General features: G+C 41.5%; 1 protein-coding gene across 5 annotated transcripts in view; it reads left to right on the plus strand.

Moving 5' to 3' along the window:
* LOC137465289 (uncharacterized) overlaps positions 1–24,760 on the plus strand; it is a 66,134-nt gene that overhangs the window by 23,506 nt on the left and 17,868 nt on the right. For all 5 annotated transcript variants that reach the window (XM_068177267.1, XM_068177270.1, XM_068177268.1 and 2 more), the window contains 3 exons: positions 21,188–21,269; positions 21,785–22,081; positions 23,483–23,603. In XM_068177267.1, the coding sequence (XP_068033368.1) occupies positions 21,188–21,269; positions 21,785–22,081; positions 23,483–23,603 (500 nt within the window). The remainder of the gene's footprint in view (positions 1–21,187; positions 21,270–21,784; positions 22,082–23,482; positions 23,604–24,760) is intronic.

Genomic DNA, 24,760 nt, shown 5'->3' on the forward strand with positions numbered 1-24,760 from the left:
CCATTCTTTGTAATCATGTACACAGATAGGTAAAGAAATGATGGCTGTTGTAGCACAGAGCTGCAAGCTCTCATAAAAAAAATTGAGCCAACAAATCAGTACCTAGAATAGTATTGAAATAACTCAAAGATGAAAAGTCATCTTTACTACTTTTTATGAGAGGGTGAGAGTTGGAAGGACTCAGTTTGCTGGGAAGGAGAAATAAAAACTTGAAGAGCAGTATTTGCAGAAAGATAACGATAGTCAGTTTTGCCTTAAGGTTTGTGATTCTTTAAATAAATATCTTATCTGCAGGAAAACATTTCAGTGTAATTTTCAGCTGGAGGAAAATGCTGCCAAGGGAAGTTGAGGTGGGGAATGAAGTGCACTGTCAGCTGCCTGTTTATTTTATTTTTGCGTTCAAGTAGTCTTACATGGAGGACATGTTGAAAAACTTCCTGGAAAATTCCATGTTAATGCCTTCTTCATTCAAGAGAATCTGGTTGTCCTGGTGGCAAGTCAGGGTAAGTGTTCTTAAAAGCTTTTGTGGAACTGATTTTAACCTGAGAACAGTGTAACCACATATCTGTGATTCTATTTAGGTGATTCTGCTACCTGTAGTTAGTGCTAAACTGGGGTCACTGAATTTTTTTCCCCATTGTCTACCTCCAGGTTTATGTAAAGATACTATTTGTATTGGGACTTCAGTTCAGTATTAGGTTGAAGATTCTTGACAGAGCAGTGTTGAGAAATGACATCAAACCTTTAATTGAACAATGAACATGGATTTTTTTCAAGCTAAATTCAGTTTTTATGGGATGTATAAAACACTGACAATGTGTTTTCTTTTAATGCCAGTTTAAAATTATGTCCAGTTCTTTTCACTGAAGGAAAACATAAATTAATGTGTTGGTTTTACATGGCCATGGTGGTGGTGGAGCCACAGAGATGGCTTCTGTGAGAAGCTGCTGCAAGCTTCCACCATACCCAGCAGAGCCAATCCCTAATGGCTCTGAAGATGGATGTGCTGCTGGTAAAGGCTGGATCAATTATAGGTGATGGTAAAGTCTCTCTGAATTAAGAAGAAAATCAAAACAAAGTGGGTGCACAGGTGTTTTTCCTAGTCAGCAAAGAGGAGGAGGTGAGAACATGTGATGAAAACAACATGGAGACACCAAGGTCAGTGGAGAAAGAGGGGCAGGAGGTGCTACAGGTGCTGGAGCTGAGATTCCTCTTCAGGACATGGTGAGACCATGGTGAACCAGCTGTGCCCCTGCACCCCATGGGGATCCATGGGGGATGCAGTGATGCACCCACAGCCCATGGGGGAAGTGCCCACAGCAGGTGGATGCCTGGAGGAGGCTGTGATTCAGTGGGAGACTTGGTGTAGAGAGAGGGCCCAGCTTCCAGGCTGGAGCAGCCTGTCCTTGGAGGACTGCACCCTGTGGAAGAGTGACCCATGCTGCAGCCGTTTTGGGAGGACTTGTCTGCCCATGGGAGGGACTCATGGTGCAGCAATTTTGGCAGGACTGCTCTTGTGAGAACGGACACACAGTGGAGAATTTCACAGAGAGCTGTCTCCCATAGGAGGGATCCCACAGTGTAGTAGGGGAAGGACAGTTCTCCCTCAGCAGCAGAAGAAAATCTTGGGTGATGAACTGACCAAAACCCTGACGCCCTGTCCCCTGCACTGTCAGTGGGTGGGAGGGGTTGGGGGAAGAAAAGGTTTTTTAAGGGCTTCTCATTATTCTCCTCTGGTTTTGTTAGTAGTAAATTCACTTTGGACCTCTAAGTCAAGCCTGTTATGCCCTTGGAGTGTTTTCTCCTGGTCCTTAACTCAGGAAGCCTTCATTAATTTCTCCCTCTCATCTCCCCAGCCATGGCTGGGGAGGGTAAGTGAGCAACTTTCTTGGGTGACTGGTGTTTGGCTGGTGTCAAACCATGGCAGTGAGTAATTTACAACCTTTCATGTGTTCATGTGCTATGGATGAGTTGTAAAGAATCTTCAGGTAGTAGCTGAATGAAGCAAAGCTTTCGCAGAATGCTTAGCTTTTCTGATTAAGGGCTGCATCCCAACTCAAAAATTGATGGCCATAAGAATTGAAGGACTGTAAGCAAGAGTTCTGAAAAACAAAGAAAATAGAGCGTCTGCAAAAGTAATACCAGGTTGATTAAAATCCTCCAGAGTGTTTTGGCAGATAGGAAAGCAGACTATAGTCTGCTGAAGACATAATAAAGTCTATTTGGAAAACATCTCTTTCATTGTTGATAATGCTCATGGGAATTTACATTGACCTACAAATTAGCTTTAAGAATGCCAAAGAATGGACCTGTCTGTTTTCACTGACTTCAGTTAAAGGACTGGGAATAAAAAACAAGCTTGCTGAATATTTTTCAGTGTGTCAGCTGGCTTCATACAAAACCTGTATTCCTTTTTGATTTAAGACAAAGTGTAAAGCTTCAATGTTAGGTAATAATACAGAGAATTTTTTTCTGTTAGCCAAGCATAGTAATTTTAATGTGCTGTCCAGCAGTTCCAGGAATTCCTTGGTGACTCAGGAGGATATTTGACATCTGTCACAACTTCTTCAGTGACACCTTAAATGGACAGGTCAAATGTGCATGTCTGTACATTGTCCTGTACTTCAAAAATATTGAAAGGTAGAAATAGTACTCTGATGCAAATTTCACTTTTCTTTTGACTTCCACTGTGTGTGGTTAGTGTCAGTCTTTGGCAATAACATTTCTTATAAACCCTCAGTTATCTGAGGGTTTTACGGTGTGCCTATCTCCTTGTCTTTACTAACTAAGAAGTAACAGTAGATGAAATCATTTAGCTATGGAGTTTGGACCAAGGAATTTTGTGGGAATCTTATATTTTAGCATATTCTCTTCAAATTTGTCTGATACTTGTATTTCTTTTGTAGCTAACTTAAGGAAAATGTTGAAATCAGTGGAACTAATTTGGGACAATAGTTCAGTAGTGCTTGAAATATAAACATTAAGTGGTTTTTATTTCATGCTGTTTATTTCCTTCAAAGTAACTATGGTACAGTCTTTGGCACTTCTGAAGTAATGAGTTTGGCTTCTGTTTATTTTCATTAAGCAGAGAAAAATAATATGTTGCCAAAGGACACTTAGAGGAACTACTTTGTATTCATGACTGGGGAGTCATCTCTGTTCAGAGTTGACAAATTATGTTGCATCCCAGGTTGGTGAGGGAGATGCAGAAAGCGGGATGCCTTGGGAAGACACCCACTTTGGGATAGGGTGAGACAGTGAGACACTTTCCCACAGTTCTCTGCTTCTTTATGTTAATGACCTTGATTACATCACCCCTGTCCTCCTCCCCAGTTCTAGAATATTTACTGTTCCTGTTTTCCCCATTGGTTCCCATTCCCTGCAACTCCTCCTTTGCATCCCTGTTGGTTGTTTTCCCTGGCCCTGCCTTTGTACCACTCCTGGTCCCTCTACCCATTGGCCCTCAGATTTGATGCTCCGCCTTCACCATCCCACATATAACCCCTGGATCCTCCCTTGTTCTAGGTTCTTCCTCTGTCCCTGAATCCCTTTGGTGTCCCTATTACTAAACTGCCACTGGAACTTCATACAAGGAACCCCTCCTGCCTCTTTATTCATCGACCTGCACTCTACACCTGGTGGCGCGAGTGTCTGGTGCTCGTCCTGAGCTATCTACCTTCCCCTAAGGGTGGCACTCTAGGGGAGGCAGTGATCTCAGCAGCTTCTGCTGTGTCGCTGCAAAATTATTTAGGAGTCAAACTGCTGAAAATATCTCTTTATGCTTCTAAATAAATCTGACTTGCCTTTCAGAACCTGATATCCATACATAAGTAAGAATATTTTATTTTCTTACTGCAATTGTACATGTTGCCAGCTGACACTGTCTTAGAATACTATGGACAATGGCTGTAGTCAGCTAATTTCAGTGTTATATAAACCTGTCATTTTTCTTGCAGTGCAATACTATCAAGCAGGATTTCCTTGCACTGTTTCTTTTCCCTCCTTTAAAATAGTTTTCAATACCCAATCCTTAAATATCTCCCAACTTTAAAGAATGCTGTGCTTCACTCATCCTCCACTGTTCAAAATGATATATGCGTGGTCAGAGGAGATGGGATGGTTGTTGACAACGACTGTGTCCTGGAAATATGAATGAGGTTTATACTGAAAGTAGTTGACTCAACTTTGACCTCTTAGTGTCTTTTCCTTTACCACTAGTAGCAGGGAGATGAAAACAGGCAGATGATTTGTCAGTAATTCTTTCTCAATAATTATTTGTCTTCATCAACTCTGCCCCTCCATTCCTGCTGCTTGAAAGTGCTGGATTTTGTGGGATTCTTCGTTTTAATATGCCAGTCAAATTAAATTATATTGAAGACCAATGTTTCCTTAAGAGGTTCTGTAATTATAAGGTCATATGCAGCATATACAAATGTACTAAGCAAAGGAACATTCTTTACCAGAGCAAATGAATTTGAGCTTGCAATAGATACTTTTTTGTAGTAGTTGATCAGCTCATTTAGAGATCACTTCTAGAAATTACTATACTTGCTTTATTAACATTTGCTGTCTAGAGGGGTGAATATGTAATCCACCCTCTCTGAACCACTTAGAGAATTTTTGTGCATGTACACTGCAAGTACAATATATACAATTTAAGAATACAAAGCAGTGGTTTATTAGAAGGTGTAGATAACTGGTAGCATGTTAGTCTTGACTAAATACTAGCGTATCCTTCATAAGACATCTGAGGAGTTATAAGGAAAAACCTTACTTTAGACCACAGCAACAAAAAAGCTCAGCTTCACCAAGCGAAGACTTGGTCTCCTGACTCTTTGGAAGGTACAATTTGGGGAGGCAGATGGAAAGAGAGAAGCACAAATCTTCATAGGAATTTCAGAGACCTGGAAACAAGTCATGTCTAAAACATTTCCTAAAGTGTTTTTCCTGTTCCAGAAGCATGGTGCTCTAGTGAGTACCTTCAATGTCTAAATTCAGGTTGGTTGTGCTTTGTACTGTAACTCCTCTCCAAGCTATGGATATTTAATTTTATAAAAAGCAATTGTACTTCCATATTGTATTCTTCAGTCACCAAGATTTACCTCAGATTTGCAGGTTAGAGGTTTGTTAGTGAAGTATTTTACCTCTCACTGTTTTCCACTCTGAACAGTTTCACAAAGAACTTGGTGTTGGCTACGTGTAATAAAGCCCCTGTCACAGTTTCCCACAGCAGTCACATGGAAAATCTGGCAGCCCAGGCTTGGACAGGTAGGTGCACTGTTCAGTGGGTAAAAACTTTCAGGATGTCCAGGCCTTGAGAGTGGTGGTGAGTGGAGTAATTTTCCAGCTGGTGGCCAGTCACAGGTGGGGTTCCCCTGGGCTCAGTCAGTACTGGGAGTACTTCTATTTCCTATCTTTATTAATGACCTGGATGAGGGGATTGAGTGTACCCTCAGTCAGTTCATAGATGAAACCAAACTGTATGAGAGTGTTGATCTGCTGGAGGGCAGGAAGGCTCTGCCGAGGGATCTGGACAGGCTGCATCGATGGGCTGAGGCCAATGGTGTGAGGTTCAACAAGGCCAAGTGCCAGGTCCTGCCCTTGGGTCACAGCAGCCCCAGGCAGTGCCACAGGCTGGGACAGAGTGTCTGGAAAAGGACCTGGGGGTGCTGGTGACAGCAGCTGAGCAGGAGCCAGGGTGTGCCCAGGTGGCCAAGAAGGCCAATGGCATCCTGGCCTGGATCAGCAATGGTGTGGCCAGCAGGAGCAGGGCAGGGATTGTCCCCGTGTGCTGGGCACTGGTGAGGCCACACCTCCAGTGCTGTGTCCAGTTCTGGGCCCCTCACTGCAAGAAAGACACTGAGGAGCTGGAGTGAGTCCAGAGAAGGGCAATGGAGGTAGAGAAGGGTCTGGAGCCCAGGTCCTGTGAGGAGCAGCTGAGGGAGCTGGGGGTGTTTATCCTGGAGAAAAGGAGGCTCGGGGCGGCCTAAAAAGAGGTTGTATCAAGATGGGAGTCAGTCTCTTCTCCCAGGCAATCACTCACAGGATGAAAGGAAGTGGCCTTAATACCAGAGGGCATTTAGGTTGAGTATCAGTGAGAAGTTCTTCACAGACAGGGTGATTAGGCATTGGAATGGGCTGCCTAGGGAGAGGATGGAGTCACCGTGTGTGGAGGATTTCAAAAAACACCTGGAGTTGGCCCTTAGTGGTTTAGTTGACAGAGTGTTGTTTGATCAGAGGTTGGATTCAATGTTGGAGGTCTTTTCCAACATTAATGATTCTGTGGTTCTATGACAAGTGGAAAAGGCCTTAGGTTGCATCAGGGAAGGTTTATATTGGATATTAGGAAAAACTTAAGAAACAAGTAATAAAGAATTGGATCTGGCTCCCCAGGTTGGTGGTGTAGTTGCAATCCCTGGCATTGTTCAAAAAATGAGTCAACATAGCATTTTGTGATATGATTTAGTAGGCAGTGGTAGGTGTAAGAGAAAAACATCTGTGTGATAAGCTGTTCTCATCTACATATTCTCTTTTTTTTTTTTTCCTGTGTTTTCTTAAAATGTATGAGAGAAACTTGCTTCATTGCAGGTGGTTACTACAAACTAGTGCAGCTCTGCCTTCACCATGACTCTCTGCCAACACTAACTCATGCTGATTGAAGTTGTCATAAAGAGTCTGTTCACTATGGTCTTAGTGTGGAAAATTACAAGAAATGGCATTTTGTCATCCTACTATTAAAACCACATGGGATTTTCAATAATTCCTTTAGATTGTTTGTACAAATGGGTTTAATTATGTTTAGCTGCCTTTGCAATTGTAGTAAAAGGCTTGTGAGTCTTAAATCACCATAGGATGAAAACATGTAAAAAAATTCTGTAATAAGCCATAAAAGACATTACTCTGGGAGTAAATGCTTCTTTGCCAGCATTGTACCAGATTGCAATTACAGCTGTTGTGATGTCGCAATGCTGTGAAGGAAGTATTGCATAGTGCTCTAATCTAAAATTGGTAATGGCTTTGTGGCTTTCTTAAGCAAAACACCTGATGCTTTTCTTGAGGAATAAATCTTCTCTAGAGTATGGATGAAAAAAAATGCTCACATAATTGCACTTAGGCATTAAAACCTTTCTGTGTGTATGAAATGTTGGTAGTTGCACACTGTACAATATAGTAATTGGTACATTTCTTATGCCTTTTGTTAGGTTTGAGCAGTTTGTAGAGTCTGTCTCTGACTCTAATTTGACATAGTTTTGTATGTGCCCATTGTAGGGATGCTAACTTTAGGTACACGATGGACTGTAGTGGTCCTTTCTCTCTCCCCCTATGCCTTTATCAAAAACCCAGTGCCATGTCCTTATATAGTAGGTCAGGGACTAGCATCAATTTCCATGCCAAATGTGTAATTTACTAATAGAACTTTCTGTTTGATTTTGTACCCTTTGACTCGCAGTTTCTTTTGACCAGTGAGCATTTACAAACCTTAGGTGCTTCCTTCCCCTTAACAATGGGTTGTCACACCCATTATTGTTGCTTATTCAGTGTTAACGTTACATAAGCTTGGACAATGCATTTAAACTAAGGCTTTAGTCATAAATCAGTAATTTAAGAGCATGGTTTTGAGGATACTGCTGTTGTTGAGTTTTTATATTACCCTAAAGTGAAATTTAAGACTGGCACAGTTAATTTTTTTACCTGTTGAATGCAGCCTTGCCTGAAGGTTGATGCTAGTGGATTTCTAATGACAAGCTACTCACTGAAAAATGGAATTATGCATATTTGGAAATTGAGATCAAAATCAGACTGGTTTCACTGGATTTTTCTTCCCCACAAGTGAAATCAGTAGGGAATAGAAGGACATTCATGGTTTTTTATTTGTGTTTTGCAATGCTGTAAGTCAATTAAAGTCTGTTGTCATGCCCTCCTCTTTACGTTTAGAGGAATGTAGTGGTTTGAGTCATTGGCACAGGTAGAAATCAGCCTAATGAGTTTCTTGGTTAAAACCAACTCTGCAACTTCCTGAGGTGAAATTCAGTATTTTACTGCCTTTGCTAAGACTGCACGATTAAATGCTGCAAGGTCAATTTGCAACTGGTCAATGAAAATGCACCTATTTTTTCCACTGAACTACAAAATACTCTACTCTGTGCCAGTCTTAATTAATACAGGGTCACTGTAATTATACAGTGGTCAGTAATTTTATAGGGTCTGGTCATACATAATACAGAAGATAAATGTTTTTCAAAACTGAACTACTACGGGTAACAAATGAATTTGCAATGAGGATCAGATTTTTAGCAGTAGTTCTGCAGTCTCCTGTCTCACCCTGCCAACAGAGACAGTGGAAATGCCTCTCTTTAAGAAGGGGTAGCATCTGGGATCAACCAATCTCTGGAGCAATTACCCCTGAATCACCAGCCCAAACAATAGGGAAGCATCAGCAATGAAAACAGTCGAATCTTTCTGTGGAAGGCACTTCCTTATGTTTCAGGAACAGTAGCTTCACTTTGCTCCCACCCACAGGACTGAAATGTTAGTTCTTCTAGAGTATTCATGCGCATAGTGGATGAAAGTGTCTGTAAATATGGATATGGAACACATTTTTTTGAAGAGTATCTATTGTACTCTAAAGGTTTCCCATGTTCTGTGCCAAATCACTTCTGGGAAATGATATTACTTTTGTAAGATGTTTTTCTCTTTACTATTAACTTGCTACAAATGTTAGTAGCTGAAACAGTTACTGATGCTATCATTAAGTGCCTTCTGCATCCTGGAATCTCCTGAGTGCTACTAGCCAGTCCACAAACTAAACATTTAAGACTGTGGAAGCCTTAATGTAAGCAATGTACATAACCCTGAGGCTGGCCGAGGGATGACTCAAGGTTTTTGAAAGTTAAGCAAATGTTTAACTAGTCTCTTAGGTCTGGTGCAGCTTTTAATGATTTTTAAAGATCGGGCAGCCAACTTTCAGTGTGTCAGTGAAATCCATGTATTAATGTGTGAGGACAGGCAACTAATCAGACCAAGTCTAGGATAGAGGCTCAATAATTAAACATAATTAAGGGTCTGGTCCTGCCCTTTCTTATGGTCTAATTAAAGAAGAAAAAAATCTGATATACCAAAGAGCACTTAGGTTACTGTTTACATCTGCTTCTTTTGAACCACATTTGTTTCTTCTATTACCTCATAGTAAAATAAATGCAAGTTTTCAAAATATCATTATGCATGCTAATGTATACTTCCGAATATCAAAGGGAATTTAAAATCAATAAAGCAGTTTACAATGCAGCCTCACACAGAGTTTATGGGTGATGGGGAGATGGCAACATCATTCAAAAATAAAAAGGGAAGCAAACGGGCTAACTGGCTGAATCTGATGATTAGCTAAAGAGGGTGAGGGCTAATGAGTGATCTGGAAGTTGGAGTGGGTGTTGAGCTTGCATGTTAAAATAGCCTGAAAAAACCTGAGCTGCACAAGTCATGGAAGTTGAAACGGGTCAATCTACAGCTTCTGTTGTGTGTGACACTAGTGCAGGATAAACAACTTGCTGTCTGTGATGGATCTCTTCCTGAATTGGGGCCAAGATCTCTTGATGTACTGATTGCCTTATTAAAATTCAATATCTATTCTTGAAGAGTGTCTACTTACCAAGGACTGTCAGTGCTTAGTAAGGAGGTACATTAACTAGGGAATTTGGATTTCCATTTACTAACTTCACAGCATCTTAATTGCAAAGTTCCTTCAGTGCCGTTGCTGCAGTCAGTTATGTTGCTGATGGCTGCAGTCTTCTTCCAAGCCATCGAGTGGGATACATTTGTTACTTTTAAAAAGGATCACCACTTGATTTATTCCTCTGCCTGTGCCCTAAATGATGCATGAGGTGCTTACGCGTGAGTACTGCTCAGCGGTGGCTGTTACCCAACATCCTTGTTTCGCTGCGCGTGTTTATGCGATTTAAAGACCCTCTTGACTTGATTCATCGGCAGCGAAATGTCGCCGCGTACACTCCCGCACGGCCGGCTGAAAGAGCGGCGAGGCTGCTGCGGGCGCGCCTCACAGCCTGTGCGGCGGCGGGGCCGCGTCCCCGCTCCGCCCCATCCCGGGAGCTGGGGGGGCCGCAGGGCCGGGCGGGGGACGGTCGGGGTGCGGAGGGGCCGGCGGGGTGGCTCCGGGGGCGGGCGCCTGTCGAGGCTCCGGGTACGGCAGAGCGTCTGCCCGCGGGCGGCCGGCGCCCTGCGGGCAGCTGCAGCTGAGTCCGACACCGCTAGACCTGGCGGCGGGTGTGGGGGGTTCTGGTCTTCAGAATTACAGGAAAAAGCGTTATTTGCGCCCAGCCGGGCAACTTCCTTTTTTGTCCGTCCCTTCGCGGTCGCGTGGAGGCAGAGGCCCCTGTTAAAACAAGCGCCCGTTCTGCAGCTGAGGTAAGTGAAAAAGATATTTTCAGCAGAGGTGTCTCTGCTCACGTTCATTTATATGAAGTGTGGGAGAGTGTGAAACTCTTCCCCGGAGTGTTACTCGCGTGGATCTCTAGCAGTGAAGCTTGCTTGCATTCGCATCTCTCCAGGCTTTCGTCCCAGGCTTGGGGCAGGACATGCTTCTGTGTCTCTTCGGGCCAAAAAAGATCATTTTGGTTTCTTTCTTTCAAGTCTGTGAGATAGTAAGAATTGAAACTTTCTGTTTAGCTCATTGCATTTGTCTAATTTTGTAAAGAATGCAATACAGATGCTTGGCACTGGTTTTCCTTCTGTGTGTAATGGTTAAGAATCAGTTCTCAAAATGTTTGCAATGTATGCAATCATCAAAGGAAGGAAAAGCTCTTACTTAATTGCTCTCTGCTTAACTTGTATTCACTCAGATTTTGTTGAAGTGATGAATCAGATTTAAATGTACTGGCCCCAGGTTTCTTCAGTGTTTGCAATTTCTGCCTTCTGAGGAAAAATAGTTTTGTAATGTGTTTGTGTACATATCTATCATGAGTATCATCTTTATGCACTCATGCTTAAACTGGGGAAGTGTCACTTGCTTTCTCACCTGTAATGGATTGCATGACTTGTCTTTTGGGAGTAGAGGGTCTGGAGCACAAGTCTTGCGAGGAGCAGCTGAGGGAGCTGGGGGTGTTTATTCTGGAGAAAAGGAGGCTCAGGGGATACCTTATCACTCTCTACCACTGCCTGAGAGGAAGTGGTGAGATGAGGGTCAGTCTCTTCTCCCAGGTTATAAGCAATGGACAAGGAAATTGCTGCAAGTTGTACCAGGAAAGGTTTAGATTGGATATTAGGAAAGCTTTCTTGTCAGAAAAAGTTGTCAAGAACTGGATCAGGCTGCCTGGGAAAGTGGTGGAGTCATTGTCCCTGGGGGTATTTAAAAGGCTTGTAGATGTGGCACTTGGGAACATGGGTTAGTGCTGGACTTGGCAGTGCTGTGTTAATGGTTGCACTTGATGGTTTTCTGGAACGAAAATGATTCCATGATTGTATAAAATAGTTGAAATCCAAATTCTGGACTCTATCTGTGAATTAAGAAACTGATTGGGCAAGAGAATGTTTTCGTGCTTGAAGGAAGCTTCATGTACTGGGTGGAAGAATGGAGTGGTCAGATCAGATTTTTCTGTCAGAGGCTAATCCATAACAAAACAGGTCTCAAAAGGGATAAAAAGGGAGAAGGAGGCTTTGGGCTTATATCACAGAGGTTGCAATATTGAAGATTAACGATCTTGATTTTTCTAGAATAATTTAAACCTGAGGAATTTTTTCATGATTTGATACTTGTAGGGGGTATTTTCAATTTAAAAACGCCGTACTGAGAGAAGTTAAAACATAAATGTGTTGAGTAGTCTTTTGAGCCTGATTTCTCACTACCATGCCATGTTTTGCCTTGCAGTTTTGACTAAGATACAAAAGTATTGTTAATAAAGTTTGCAGTATAGATTGTAAAGAAAAGCAGGATATATAACACTTAGGAGCTGATCTGAAGCAGCAGGGTTATGATGCTTCAATGAGTCTGAGTTTTAATGTTTTCTAAAATACATGATTAAATATATTTTTTAGACATTTAATATATTACTTGTACAGGTACGTTCAGGGTCATGGCCATCTTTTTTGAGTGTGAAGAAAGTATGGAAGTGAAGTTTTGTGCTTTTTTTCTTCTCTTGCCTTCTCATGTGTGTGGAGCATGGTATTACCTGCACTGTGTTCTTCTTCTTCTACTTGCAACACTGCAGTAGTACAGGGATTATAACTATATTCTGTATTTTGAGGCTGTAGCTGATTCCATAACAGTCCAGAAACATATTTTCTTTCTTCTAAAATATGTTTTATTAACATTATTTAAGTAGATGTGTGTTTTACTTCTAGTTCTACTCTTAGTTTAAAAGACAAGACTAGCAAGGGTAAACTAATGCTCTGAAGTAGTGGAGACAGTCTTCCTTCTGATTTTCTGACAGGTGTGCATTCTGTACAATACAGATTGAAGCCACCTAAATCTGACAAATGTAAAAGATTTTGATCTGGCGACCCTCTTTTCAGTGAGAGCTCTGTGTTTCTTTAGAGCTCAGTGCATGGATCCTCCTACTCTGCCCATCCATTTTGCTCACCAAGACAGTTTGTCCTCCACCAAGAAGGAGCACGAAGGCAATCATTGTCTAATAATGTCTTACTTGCTAAAACATCTAATGCAAAATCATCTCTCAAAGTAGACCCTTGCAGCCCAACTAGACTTTGTAGTCACTCAGACAATGAGCCGAAGGAGGTTTGCTCCAAGACCACTCCTGTACAGGAATTCTCTTTAAACCATAGCTTGTCTGTTTTTCCTTTGTCAGTGAAAGAGAACAGGGGAGGATAGTGCCTGAAAGCAAAATTATGTCTGGTAATATAACGAACATTTAGTTCTAGTGATCATGATGGCCTGACCTTTCTTTTAGTGAGCATTAGCAAATTGTATGCAATCATATAGTTAAAATTAAGGAACTGACCCATATATAAAGATAAAGAAAGTAAATCTTGTTTTGTGTTTGTAACTTTAGCTTTTTTCATAAAAATTCTGGGGTTTTTTATGAGGTACAATATATTAATTAGTAAAAAAACACCTGTTTTGCAGGTTTTTTAATGTATCTGAACATTTTATACCTTTAGATTTATATAGAGGCTTATTTGTTATGCTTGTTCAGAGAATAATGAATTATATTCTATTTTCTCCTATTAGTATCAAGCTCATGTAGTTAAAAATTTTATTTAATTTCCAATGTAACAGTATTTTATAATATAATGTATGAATATTCAATGTGCTGTTTTATAAGAGAACAAAGGCTTTCTCAAAACATGTTTTGCATCTGTAACTCCAGGATATAGTAAGCAAAATAACTATTATCAGCAGTTATTAGTAGAATTGACTCTTCCTGGTCACTATGTCCTTCAGAATTTTGGAACAAAAGTATCTTATCCTTTTGTGCCTACATTGGCTATTTAGAGACAGAAAGAGGAAAAATGGCTTTCCTGCTTTTCAGTTTCCAGTTGGTTTGAAGTTTTTAAATTAAGAAGTTGTTTTACATGATGATGATTTTTTCTTTTTTTTGATGTTACCATGTTTTTAGAACAAGTTTCTGTGGTCAACAGTTGATACAGCATTTTGAGAGCCTTACTATGTGGCTCCTTCAGATATCTCTGAAATCTTAGTAGTTTTTTGAATAGATATGCATTGCTTGAATTTATTTACTTTAAGTGGTGTTAGGAGGTAATGATACCATTAAGTTTTCTGGTAGGCCATCATAATTTAAAACACATATAGGTTTATTTTCCAGAAGAAAGTGCACCTAACACCTATTTCAATCAAGTTCTATTTAAAGGTAAATGTATGAATCCTATTCATCCTGCTCTGAGGTTCAACTGACTATATTTAGCTCAGTTAAATACTGTGGATTATGAAATCAGTGTGCCCAGGATCTTTCATCACAGTGTCTGCCATTTTTCCCATGGCTGGGCTTGTCAGTGCATAAGTCTGAGTTAAAGAGTTGAAAAATCTCATTAGCTGTCCCTCAAATTTACTGCTTCTTCCATTATGTTTACATGTCATTGTCTTCTCTGACCAATATAGGAAAGCCTCCATTTTCCTCTTTGGACGCTCACTGGTGCTCACCTTTGGTGCAGTCCTGACCGATCATGAATCTGATGCACCCTGTTACCAAAAAGGATGCTGAAGTATATATATGAATAATTTTTCCTTTCTCTTTCCCTCTAGTATTTGTGTAAGTGCTGATGGGTTTGAATCTTGGAGTTCTGAAAACTCATGGTTATTGCCTTTCCAGGTTCATTTAGCAGAACACATTTAGCAGTTGGGTGGCCCAATGGGCTAGAGTGGAGGCTTAGGCTCCTGTCTTTCAGCGTTTGCTGGTTGTGGATAGGGCAAGGTCTGTCTCTCCATATGGCAGCCATCACTGGAGAGCTGTAGCAATGGGTGTTAAAGACTAAATAAAAGGAGTGTCTATTCAGCTTTTTCCTTCATAGTTGTTAGAAGAGTGTCAGACTTAGCAGGAAACAATTTCCTGTCACATTCCAGCAAAGATGTTAATGTGAGGATGACTGGAACAAAGAATGGTGCTGAGTGGTGCCACATCCAGTTGGCAGCTGGTTGCTAATGAGATTCCCTAGAGATCACTATGGCGCCTCATCCTATTCAGGATCTTTATTGTTGATCCTCACAAGGGGATCCGAGGGCACCCTCAGTCAGATTGCAGGTGAAACCAAGTTGGGCAGGAGTTGGTCTGCTGGAGGGCAGGAAGGCTCTGCCGAGGGATCTGGACAGGCTGCATCGATGGGCTGAGGCCAGTGGTGTGAGGTTCAACAAGGCCAAGTGCCAGGTCCTGCCCTTGGGTCACAACAGCCCCAGGCAGTGCCACAGGCTGGGACAGAGTGTCTGGAAAGGACCTGGGGGTGCTGGTGACAGCAGCTGAGCATGAGCCAGGGTGTGCCCAGGTGGCCAAGAAGGCCAGTGGCATCCTGGCCTGGATCAGCAATGGTGTGGCCAGCAGGAGCAGGGCAGGGATTGTCCCCCTATACTGGGCACTGTGCACCTTGTGTCTACAGATATGTTGCAAGGAAGAGAAAGGTTAGGCCCTCTTCAAAAGGAAATGGGAGACATAGATACCCTGGGCAAAGAGAAGGCTGAGGTTCTCAACAACCTCTGTGCCTCAGTCTTCAATAGCAAAGTTCCAGGCATGTCAATCAAGTCAAGAAAGGCAAATGCAGAGACTGGGAGAATGAAGACCCTAAACCCCTTGTAGGAGAGGATCAAGTCTGAGACCATCTAAGGAACCTGAATGTGCACAAATCCATGGGATCCAATAAGATTCATCTGTGGGTCCTGAGGGAAATGGCAGAAGCTGCTGCTAAACCATTATACATAATTTTTGAAAAATTGTGGCTGTCAAATGAAGTCCCTGATGACTGAAAAAAGGGAACTATAACCCCCATTTTAAGAAAGGGGAATGCAGAAGCCCTGTGGAACTACAGACCAGTCAATTTCTCCTCTGTGCCAGGAAAGATCATGTAGCAGATTCTCCTGAAACTTTGCTAAGGCACATGGAAAACAAGGAGGTGATTGGTGACAGCCCAACATGGCTTTACTAAGGGCATGCCATGCCTGGCAAATTTGGTGGTCTTCTATGATGGGGTGCTGCAGCTTTGGTGGACAAGGGCAGAGCAACTCCCATTGTCTACCTTAACTTAAGGTAGTGCTTTGCTTAAGGACTTAATCAAAGAATTTGATACTGTCCCATTTGCCATCCTTGTCTCTATGTTGGAGAGACATTGATTTGATGGATGGACCACTATGGATAAAGATCTGGATGGATGGCCACACACAAAGGGTTGTGGTCATAGCTCCTTGTCCACATGGAGACCAGTGACGAGTGGTGTCCCTCAGGGGTTGGTCCTGGGGCCGATACTGCTCCACACCTTTGTCAGTGACGTGGACAGTGGGATCAGGGCAGTCTCAGCAAGTTTGTTATTGACACTGAGCTGGGTGAGACAGTCGACACAGGGGAGGGAAGGGATGGCATCCACAGGGACCTGGACAGGCTTGAGAGGTGGGACCATGCAAACCTCAGGGAGTTTAGCAAGGCCAAGTGCAAGGTCCTACACCTGCATTGGGGCAGTCCCAGGCACACCCACAGGCTGGGCACAGAAGTGACTGAGAGCAGCCCCGTGAGAAAGACTTGGGGGTGGTGGCTGATGAAAAACTCACCATGAGCTCTCAGTGAGTGCTCCCAGCCCAGAAAGCCATGGGAATCCTTGGTTGCATCTAAAGCAGCTTTGGCCAGCAGATTGAGAGAGGGGTTCTACCCCTCTGCTCTGCTGAGACCCCACTGGAGCACTGCATCCAGCTCCGGGGTCCCCAGCACAATGACAAGGAGTTGTTAAAACAAGTCCAGAGAAGGGCCAAGAGGTTGGTAAGAGGGCTGGAGCACCCCTGCTATGAGGATAGGCTGAGCAAGTTGGGGCTGTTCAGCCTGGAGAAGAGGGGATTGTGTGGAGACCTCACAGACACCTTCCAGTATCTGAAGGGGCCTACAGGGAAGCTGGAGAAGGATTCTCTGACAGGAACTGGAGTGACAGGGCAAGGAGGAATGGGTACACGCTGAAAGAGGGGAAATTTAGATTAGGTATTGGGAACCCTCTTTACTGTGAGGGTGGTGGAACAAGTTGCTCAGGGAAGTTGTGGATGCCCTGTCCCTGGAAGTGTTTGAGGCCAGGTTGGATAAGGCCTTGAGCAACCTGGTCTACTGGGAGGTGTCCCTGGACATAGAAAGGAGGGTTAGGATTAGATGATCTTTAAGATCCATTCCAACCCTTAACATTCTGGGATTCGATGACTCCATGACATGTTTCACCAACTGTTTCACCAACTCAGATGCCTTACATTTGCTTATATTTGCTAATGTAGTACAAATACTTTTTTTTGTTAATCTTCTGCTATTTTGGCAAGTGGAAGTGACTTATTGTATGGCTGAGTACTAGAGAAGAACTAGAAGAGGGGGAAAAGGTACAGGATGGATACAGGATGAGGAGCACCCACTGAGTGTGGATGGAATCTTCGACTATTTAAGCTTTCTGGTGTGCATGTGAAACTAGAATTTTTCAAAGGCTTCTAACTTGGTGTTGCAGCCAGCTTGGTCATGCCTGTTCTTGCAGTTCTGTACTCCACTGTGATGGGATATGTCATAGTATGTGGTATTTTCAGCTTAAGCATTATTCAAAAATGTTTTCATGATTTGCCAATGCTTCTGAGTTTAATTTCCTTCCTAAAAAAAGTATAGGATTGCTGGAGCTAGTTAAAGGAATGTGATAAAAATTTTGTTTGCTTTATTCTTGGAAAGAGCTGAACTATTTTGGCTGAAATGAGGCCTCTTCTGTCTCATATCCCCTCAAAGATAGCAAATCTGCACGTAGGATATCAGCAGAAGCTTTATCTCTTATTATGGGATAAATAAGGAGTTAGAGACATGCATGTGCGTGCAGGGCTGTGATCTTGTTGTCTCAGTGGAGGTGTGGTGGGATGGTTCCTGTGGCTGGAGTGCTGGAATGGAAGGATACAGGTTCTTTAGGAAGGGCAGGCAGATGAGGAGACAGTGTCACCTTCTATGTCAGTGACCAGCTGGAGAGCACAGCGCTCTGCCTGGGGTGGGTGAGGAGCTGACAGACAGCAGATGGGTCAGGGTTAAAGGGAGGGCAGGGACAGAGGACAGGGGACATTACAGTGGAGGTCTGCTACAGGCCACCTGACCAGGAGGGCTGAGCAGATGAGACTCTCTGCAGACAGATATGAGCAGCCTTGTGCTCATAAACCCTGGTGTTCATGGGGGTCTTCAACCTTGCCAGTATCTGTTGGAGGGACAACAAATCTGTGCATAGGCAATCCAAGATATTTTTGGAATGTGTCAGTAGTAACTTCCTTGTCTAAGTGACAGTGGAATCAATGAGGAGAAGTGCTGTGATGGACTGTGTTGTCACCACCAAGGAGGGGCTGGTGGGAAGGTGAAGCTCAGGAGCAATCTTGACTGCCATAACTGTGAAATGCTGGAGTTTGATTGAGGTCCTTAGGGCAGCAAGGACAATAGGCTCACTTTCCTGGACTCAGGGGAGTAGACTTCGGCCTCTTCAGGAACGTGCTTGGTAGAATACCATGGGATAAATCTCTGGAGGGAAGTGGGGCCCAAAAGAGCTGGATGATATTCAAGGATCATCTTTCTCAAGCTCAGGACTGATGCATTCCAACAAAGAAGAAGTTGGTCAAAAACACTGGGAGGGCTGCTTGGATGAGCTCAAACACAAAAAGTAGCTCTGTACAGGCTGGAAGCAGGGACAGGTAGCCTGGGAGGAATACAAAGAGAAGTCAGGGATCAGGTTAGGAAAGCTAAAAGTCTTGATAGAATTAAATCTGGCCAGAGACATCAAGGGCAATGAGAAAAGTTTCTGATGTTGTGCTGGTACAGAATACTTGGAACAGCTGCTATTTTTTTTTATTGCCATCAATAGTGTAATTCATCTTTACTTCTTTGAGAACAAGAACATGCACCCTACATAAATAAGTACTAATATATTCTCTTTATGTACTGGCTTTGTTTCCTGTTGGTACACATCTTGCTACTGCTATATTTTAGGAGTATGTCACTGGAAAAACTCCTCCTCATTTTTCTTTGTATCCCACATGTCCTTTTCATTTTTTTCTCCTGTTTTTTACTCTCATGGCCTTAAAGTATATAAAATGCTTCCCAAGACAAACTTAAAATAATATTTAAGTTGATTTCTGACAGAAACTGAGCTTAATGCATTGTTTTTACCATGTTTTCCTATTTTAGATTACTATAAAGTTTAATTTTTTAGCAAATCCAGCTTTTTGTGGGAAGAACTATAGCATAGGGCATAACCCCTACTGCCTATATCCCACTTAGTTCTCTGTCCAGTGACCTGGTGCACTCCTGCTTCTTGGCATTATCTGAACCTGTGGGAGGATGCTTTACACAGCTACTTTACACAGCTACTGCAGTGCCTGTTTTAGGGAGATAGTAGTTGCCTCCTACCTGGAGCCCTCCTGAGACACAGGTTTGATGGAGAGCTGAAATTCCAGACAAATCTGAAAACCTAATGTGAAACATGGACCCCAACTAGCTGCAAAATGCCCACCTGTTGCTTATGAGCATAGTAACTAGAGCTACTTGTGCAGGAAGTAGGAATACTTAGTTCTAGGCCCTCATGTGGTGAAGGGGAGGTGTCCTTCGTAAAAAAATAGAGGTGTCTATTTTCTACAGGTAAATCTTCCACTTACTAGCCAAAGGAGCATTGTGGGTTGCCATTCATGCTGGAGTTGGGCCACTTTACAGATGGGTTATTACAGACAAGTTGATTAAGCGTGGGCTGGATGAGCAGTGAGGTGAATTGAAAACAGGCTTAATAAATGGACCCACAGGGTGGTGATCAGTGGTGAAGTCCATCTGGAGGCCAGTCACTGGTGATGTACCCCAGCGGGCAATACTGGATCCTGTCCCATTCAACATGTTCATTAATGTTGTGTATTAAAATGCTCTGGCAGAGCCTGCCTTCAGTGAGTTTGCTGATGACAACAAAACTGGAAGGGGTGACTAACAAGCCAGAGGGTTCAGCTACTGTCCAAAGTGACCTTGGCAACCTGGAGAAATGGGCTGGCAGGGACTACATGAAGTTCAATAAGGAGAAGTGCCAAATCCTTCATCTGGGAAGGTACAACACCAGACAGCAGTACAGGTGGAGGACAGCTTTGCAGAAAATGCTCTGGCAGTCCCTGACACCCAGTAGAGCATGAGCCAGCAATGTGCCCTTGTGACAAAGAATGCTGATTTCCCGAGCTGTGTTAGGACTGAAACCAGGAGGAGGTGATCCTGTCCCTCTGTTCAGCACTGCTGAGCCCATGCTTGGAGTGTTTAGTCCAATTCTGGACTCCTGATAGCAAAAGAGACACGGACATACCAGAGAGAGCTCAGGGAACAGTCGCAATGACAGTTAATGCACTGGAGCATCTGCCATATGGGAGCTGGAACTATTCAGCTTGGCAAGAGAAAGCTCAGAGGAGGTCTCATCAGTACCTGAGGGGAGGGTGCAAAGAGCCAGAATCCTCCCGGTGATAGGACCAGAGGCAGTGGGCACAAACTGAAACACAGGAGGTTCCTTCTGAACATCAGAAAATACTTTTTTTGCTGTGAGAGTGAGTGAGTACTGGAGCAGGTTACTCAGGGAGTTTGTGGACTCTCCATCATGGGAGATCTTCAAAAACTGTCTGGACATGGTTCTGGGGAGCAGGCTCTAGGAGGCTCTAGCCTCTGTGTAAGTTTGGATCCGATAGTCTGTAGGGGTCCCCTCCAAACAAACGGTCTGTGATTCTCTAAGTGCTAAAAGCAGCACTCGAGGCAAGGAGAGTGTTTGGTTTTTGTAATTTTTTCATATGGAACCCTAGATTCTGGAAGGAACCCTGTCCTTTTAGAAGAAATCAGTCTACTACTTTGCTTTCCTCCTTTTTAACCTAGAATCTGAGGTTCTTTGGCTGCACAGTAATTCAGTAGTCCTTCAAAAAGAAAGGCAATGAGAGGTGCCTTCCTTTGTCTTTGCAGACGGCACTCAGGTCTGCTGCCAGTGGCAAAACTGGGAAAAATCCAATATGAATTCACCTTCTTTTGGATGAAAGGTGACCTGGACTGTTGTCCACTTCCTGAACAATTTCTTTACTAGGTGGTGATGAACAAGATAGGCAGATCATTCCTTTGCCTGCAAGAGCCTTCATTTTCAAAAGAATTTGCTAGTTGAATCTGCTTAGAAAAGACTAGGCAGGCTGAATGTCAAGTGAATGGAGATCCATTTCTTACCAGTTACTTATATGATCTTGGAAGGTTAAACACATGTGTGGATTGGATTGCCCTCAGCAGTGTTTTAGGTACACTTATCTTTCTGTTATCTATCGGAAATGTATGCAACTTGTATTAGTAAAACTGCATCAAATTTCTCCATTGTTCAGGAAAGTAATACTTAGACAAAGCAATACTTCACTTGAATACAAATGAGGAAAGCTGAATAACATTATTAACTCTGACACAAATGCTAACAAAGTATTAAAAGGGCATCTTTACTTTTAAAAATGAAAAATGTAATTTTAATTTTTATTTTATGACAGCATTTTCTGCCCATACTTAGTGAGAAGAAAATGTTCAGCAATTTGATTTGGATGTTTGCCCTGTTCTGCAGCTCTGTGGCAGGTATGTTTCTGGATTATTAGCACCTGTCTTGCCATAAGAAAAGGTAACATTCTCCAAATGAAATTTTGAAGAGTTCTGAAATATATTGCAGCTTATTGTAAATTTTAGCCTTACCGGTTTAACATATTTTTGGATATCATAAGTAGTAATGATAAATGCATGTAAATTACATTCATATCTTTTACAGATGCAAGTGTTTTAGAAAAACAGGCTTAAAGTACAAGACTTTCTTTTCTTCATTTAGGGCTATTAAAAAGTATCTGAGTGGAAACTTCCTCATTATTTCTGTGAAGTTGTTGAAACATCACTCTAATGTAAAACCTATTGTAATACAGTAATTAATGTGAACTGCATTTTAAACAGGAATGTCTGATTTGAATGACTAACTGGGCATTTTATTTGATTTCTGTATGAAAAAAAATTAAATTATCTGTAGACAACAAAAGAACTTACCATTTTCCCACTGGTATTTTAAGAAGAATATGGCTATGTAATGTCTTTGATTTTATTTTTAGATGAAAACTCTATCAGAGATGCTGACATTTTTCCTTCATCTCCTGAAATTGAAAGAGGATCCTCCCTGGAACTATCCTGTGTTCTTAGAAAGAGCTACATGCCACAGAGAAATGCAAGCCACATCATCTGGAAATTGAATGATGAATTGATTGGTCCAGAAAACTATAACATTGTGAATGAGACTGTATCTAATATGACCATCCATAATTTCACTTACAGCACAGCTTATGTGGAATGTTTCATGAAGTACTTGGACAAGGAACTACCTTTAGTTCACACAGAAGTTAAATCTGGCTGTAAGTAGAAAGGCAGAAAAAATAATCTGAACTCTTTTTAACAACTTACTATAATAATTTTACTTTTAAAACAGCTACTTTTAGTGGTATTATTTTAAAACACATGTATTTAACACATGTATTTTTATATGTATACATATATATACACACACATATGTAGTTTTTTTCTGAAACAAAACATGAAATTACCAGCATTCCTTACTGACACAGGTCTGTAACCTCTTTGACCCTGACTTTTGCCCAGCTAAAGTTTTCTGTTGAGTTCCAAAGATAGTGGGTCTGTTCCTTTGGTTATGTCTTCTATCTAGCCTAGACAACTTCAACTTTCTCCAGAGAGGATTTCCTTTCCAATCCTCTCTTCTAAAGAAATTATAATTACACTTTCTTATGCAGAACATTAAAATATGTATAAAAATTCTCTAATTTATTGAACAGATTAAGTCCAGAGTATACTAACATATGCCTCCTGGGGGTCCCATTCAAATAAAGAAGCGATAAAAGCAAAACATCTGTAGAAAAAAAAATCCAGCAAAAGGTCTTGCATGTCTGCAAAGCTTAATGTGCTGTAAGCTTGTTGATAAAAGAAAGATCTTTTGACAGTTCTATTAGATGAGACAGAAAAATACTGTTTTTAAAAGAGGGCTTTGTCAACCAGTTGATTTCACTGGACACATTTCTCTTCTACTCCAATTTCTTCTAACAGTGAAGAAATTGAGCCGTAACAAAAAAGTCTTTTAGAGTATTACATTTTTATGGATGACTTCAGACTATAGAGATTGCAGAAGATTTTTTCCTTTGTGCTATCTTGTTTATAAAATAAAGAGAGATAATTAGTGCTCTCTTCGGGGTCACACAGATCTGTTTCCCAGGAACTTGTCCTCTGCACTCTTTAGGCTGTGCAGATTTCTCAGATTTGGGTTTTTCATAGAGTAAACAATTCGATATTCTTGGAGAGAACCAAAAAGAGTTCTCTCTGTCAGAGGAAGTCTTTTTTTTTTTTTTTTTTTGTGCTTTTGCTGTTTTTTTGTTTTCCTCTTACTTTCTGGACTCACTTAAACTACAGGTGTGTTGCAGAGGGGAGACATGGTGTGCGTACGCTTAGATGTTCAAGACAGTGTATGCAATGGTTTGATATATGATAGTTACAGTTACTGCCTTTAGGCACACTTAGTACAGTATTTCTGAGAAATAGTTGGAGAAAATCTTGCTGTCTTCTCAGGGTAAGAAAGAGTGTTTTTGACTTTTGTTTTATGAGGAGTTCTGAGGGCAGTGAGGGATGATAAAATGGAGCGCTATGAGGACACTGAATGAAGTTTGCCTTAACTGCTTTTTGACCAACAAAATCAGGTGTACATAAAGTTACTTATTTTTACTGGATTTTTTTTACCTTTGTCACTGTAGTTCGCCCAGACATACCAGAAAATATTTCCTGCATTTATTTCTATGATGTTAACCTTACCTGTACCTGGAATGCAGGAAGAGAAACAAGTTTTACAACAAACTATACTCTTTACCGAAAACTGTAAGTACTAGATATACTGGGCACTGGGTTGCTGGGGTGTGGCAACCAGTTCTCTTCCTCTCTCATCCTGACTTCTGTTTAAAGAAAACTTGAAATCATCATAGAGATTGGAGTCTTGGCATTTCTCAGTAATTTAAATTGATTAATTCAGGGTTGGTAATTGTTGAAAATACTTTCAGTCTGATATCTTTTTAGTGTGCTGTATAAAGGAAATAAGCACTCTCAACCAATATTCAGTAGAGAAATATTTGCATCAGAGATGATATTCACTTGTTCTTTGAAGTAACATTACTAATAAGATTGAAAGTTGAGTGACCATACACACAAATGGTGAATGGAGGCATTTTTTGGGAGATTTTCCCAGAAACTTTCTATGTAATGAACTAACCTCACTTTGGAGGTGTAAAAAATATTGCTTCCTCATCTACTTAAAAAAATTCCCATCAAAATTCATTATGCCACTGCTTTACTGCAGTATTCTGCTTGACTCCAGTAGCATTTAACCTAATGACCCTTGGAGTCATAAAGTTTCAGTCAAAAAATCCAGAGCTGTCCTTTTGGATTGCTTGGGGATTTCTATTTACAGATACAAATTATGTGGTCTCATAATTTCTAGTGTAGAAGCACAGATACTTGGTTCTTCAAATTTCAGTTAGATTTTAAATGTTGGTTAGGAGCTTGCTTTTTCATAAGTGACTGTGAAAATGGTGAAATCAGTATTGTCCCAAGGCAAATCTCAGATAGGATTTTGAAGGTGATAGTACAGATTTGTCCCAGATGCACTTGTCAAACTGTCCTTTATAATGCTTCTTCTAGTAGTGCTCGTTTTCTGTCTAACCAAGACTCCGGGTAATATTGTTTCATGAAGAGACTTCTAAAATGCCTAAGGTTATTCTTGGGAATGGGAAGGAATTCAGACTCTAGAGGTTACTTTTTCATATTGTACTAGTGTATACTATCTTTGTAATTTAAATTGTAGGATGGGAAAACTTTTTAAAATTTTATTTCCATTTTAGCTTTGACATTTTAGGCTTCCATCTTTTTAATGTGGAACTTTCTAACTACTTCTGGTGTTTCTATATTTTGTAACTTAGCTGCGTTTGTGAAGCCAGAAGTTAAAACAGCCATTGAGAGCATATTTCAGTATTATTCCTTCC

The sequence above is a fragment of the Anomalospiza imberbis genome, chromosome Z (assembly GCF_031753505.1).
Source record: "Anomalospiza imberbis isolate Cuckoo-Finch-1a 21T00152 chromosome Z, ASM3175350v1, whole genome shotgun sequence".
Taxonomy (NCBI): domain Eukaryota; kingdom Metazoa; phylum Chordata; class Aves; order Passeriformes; family Viduidae; genus Anomalospiza; species Anomalospiza imberbis.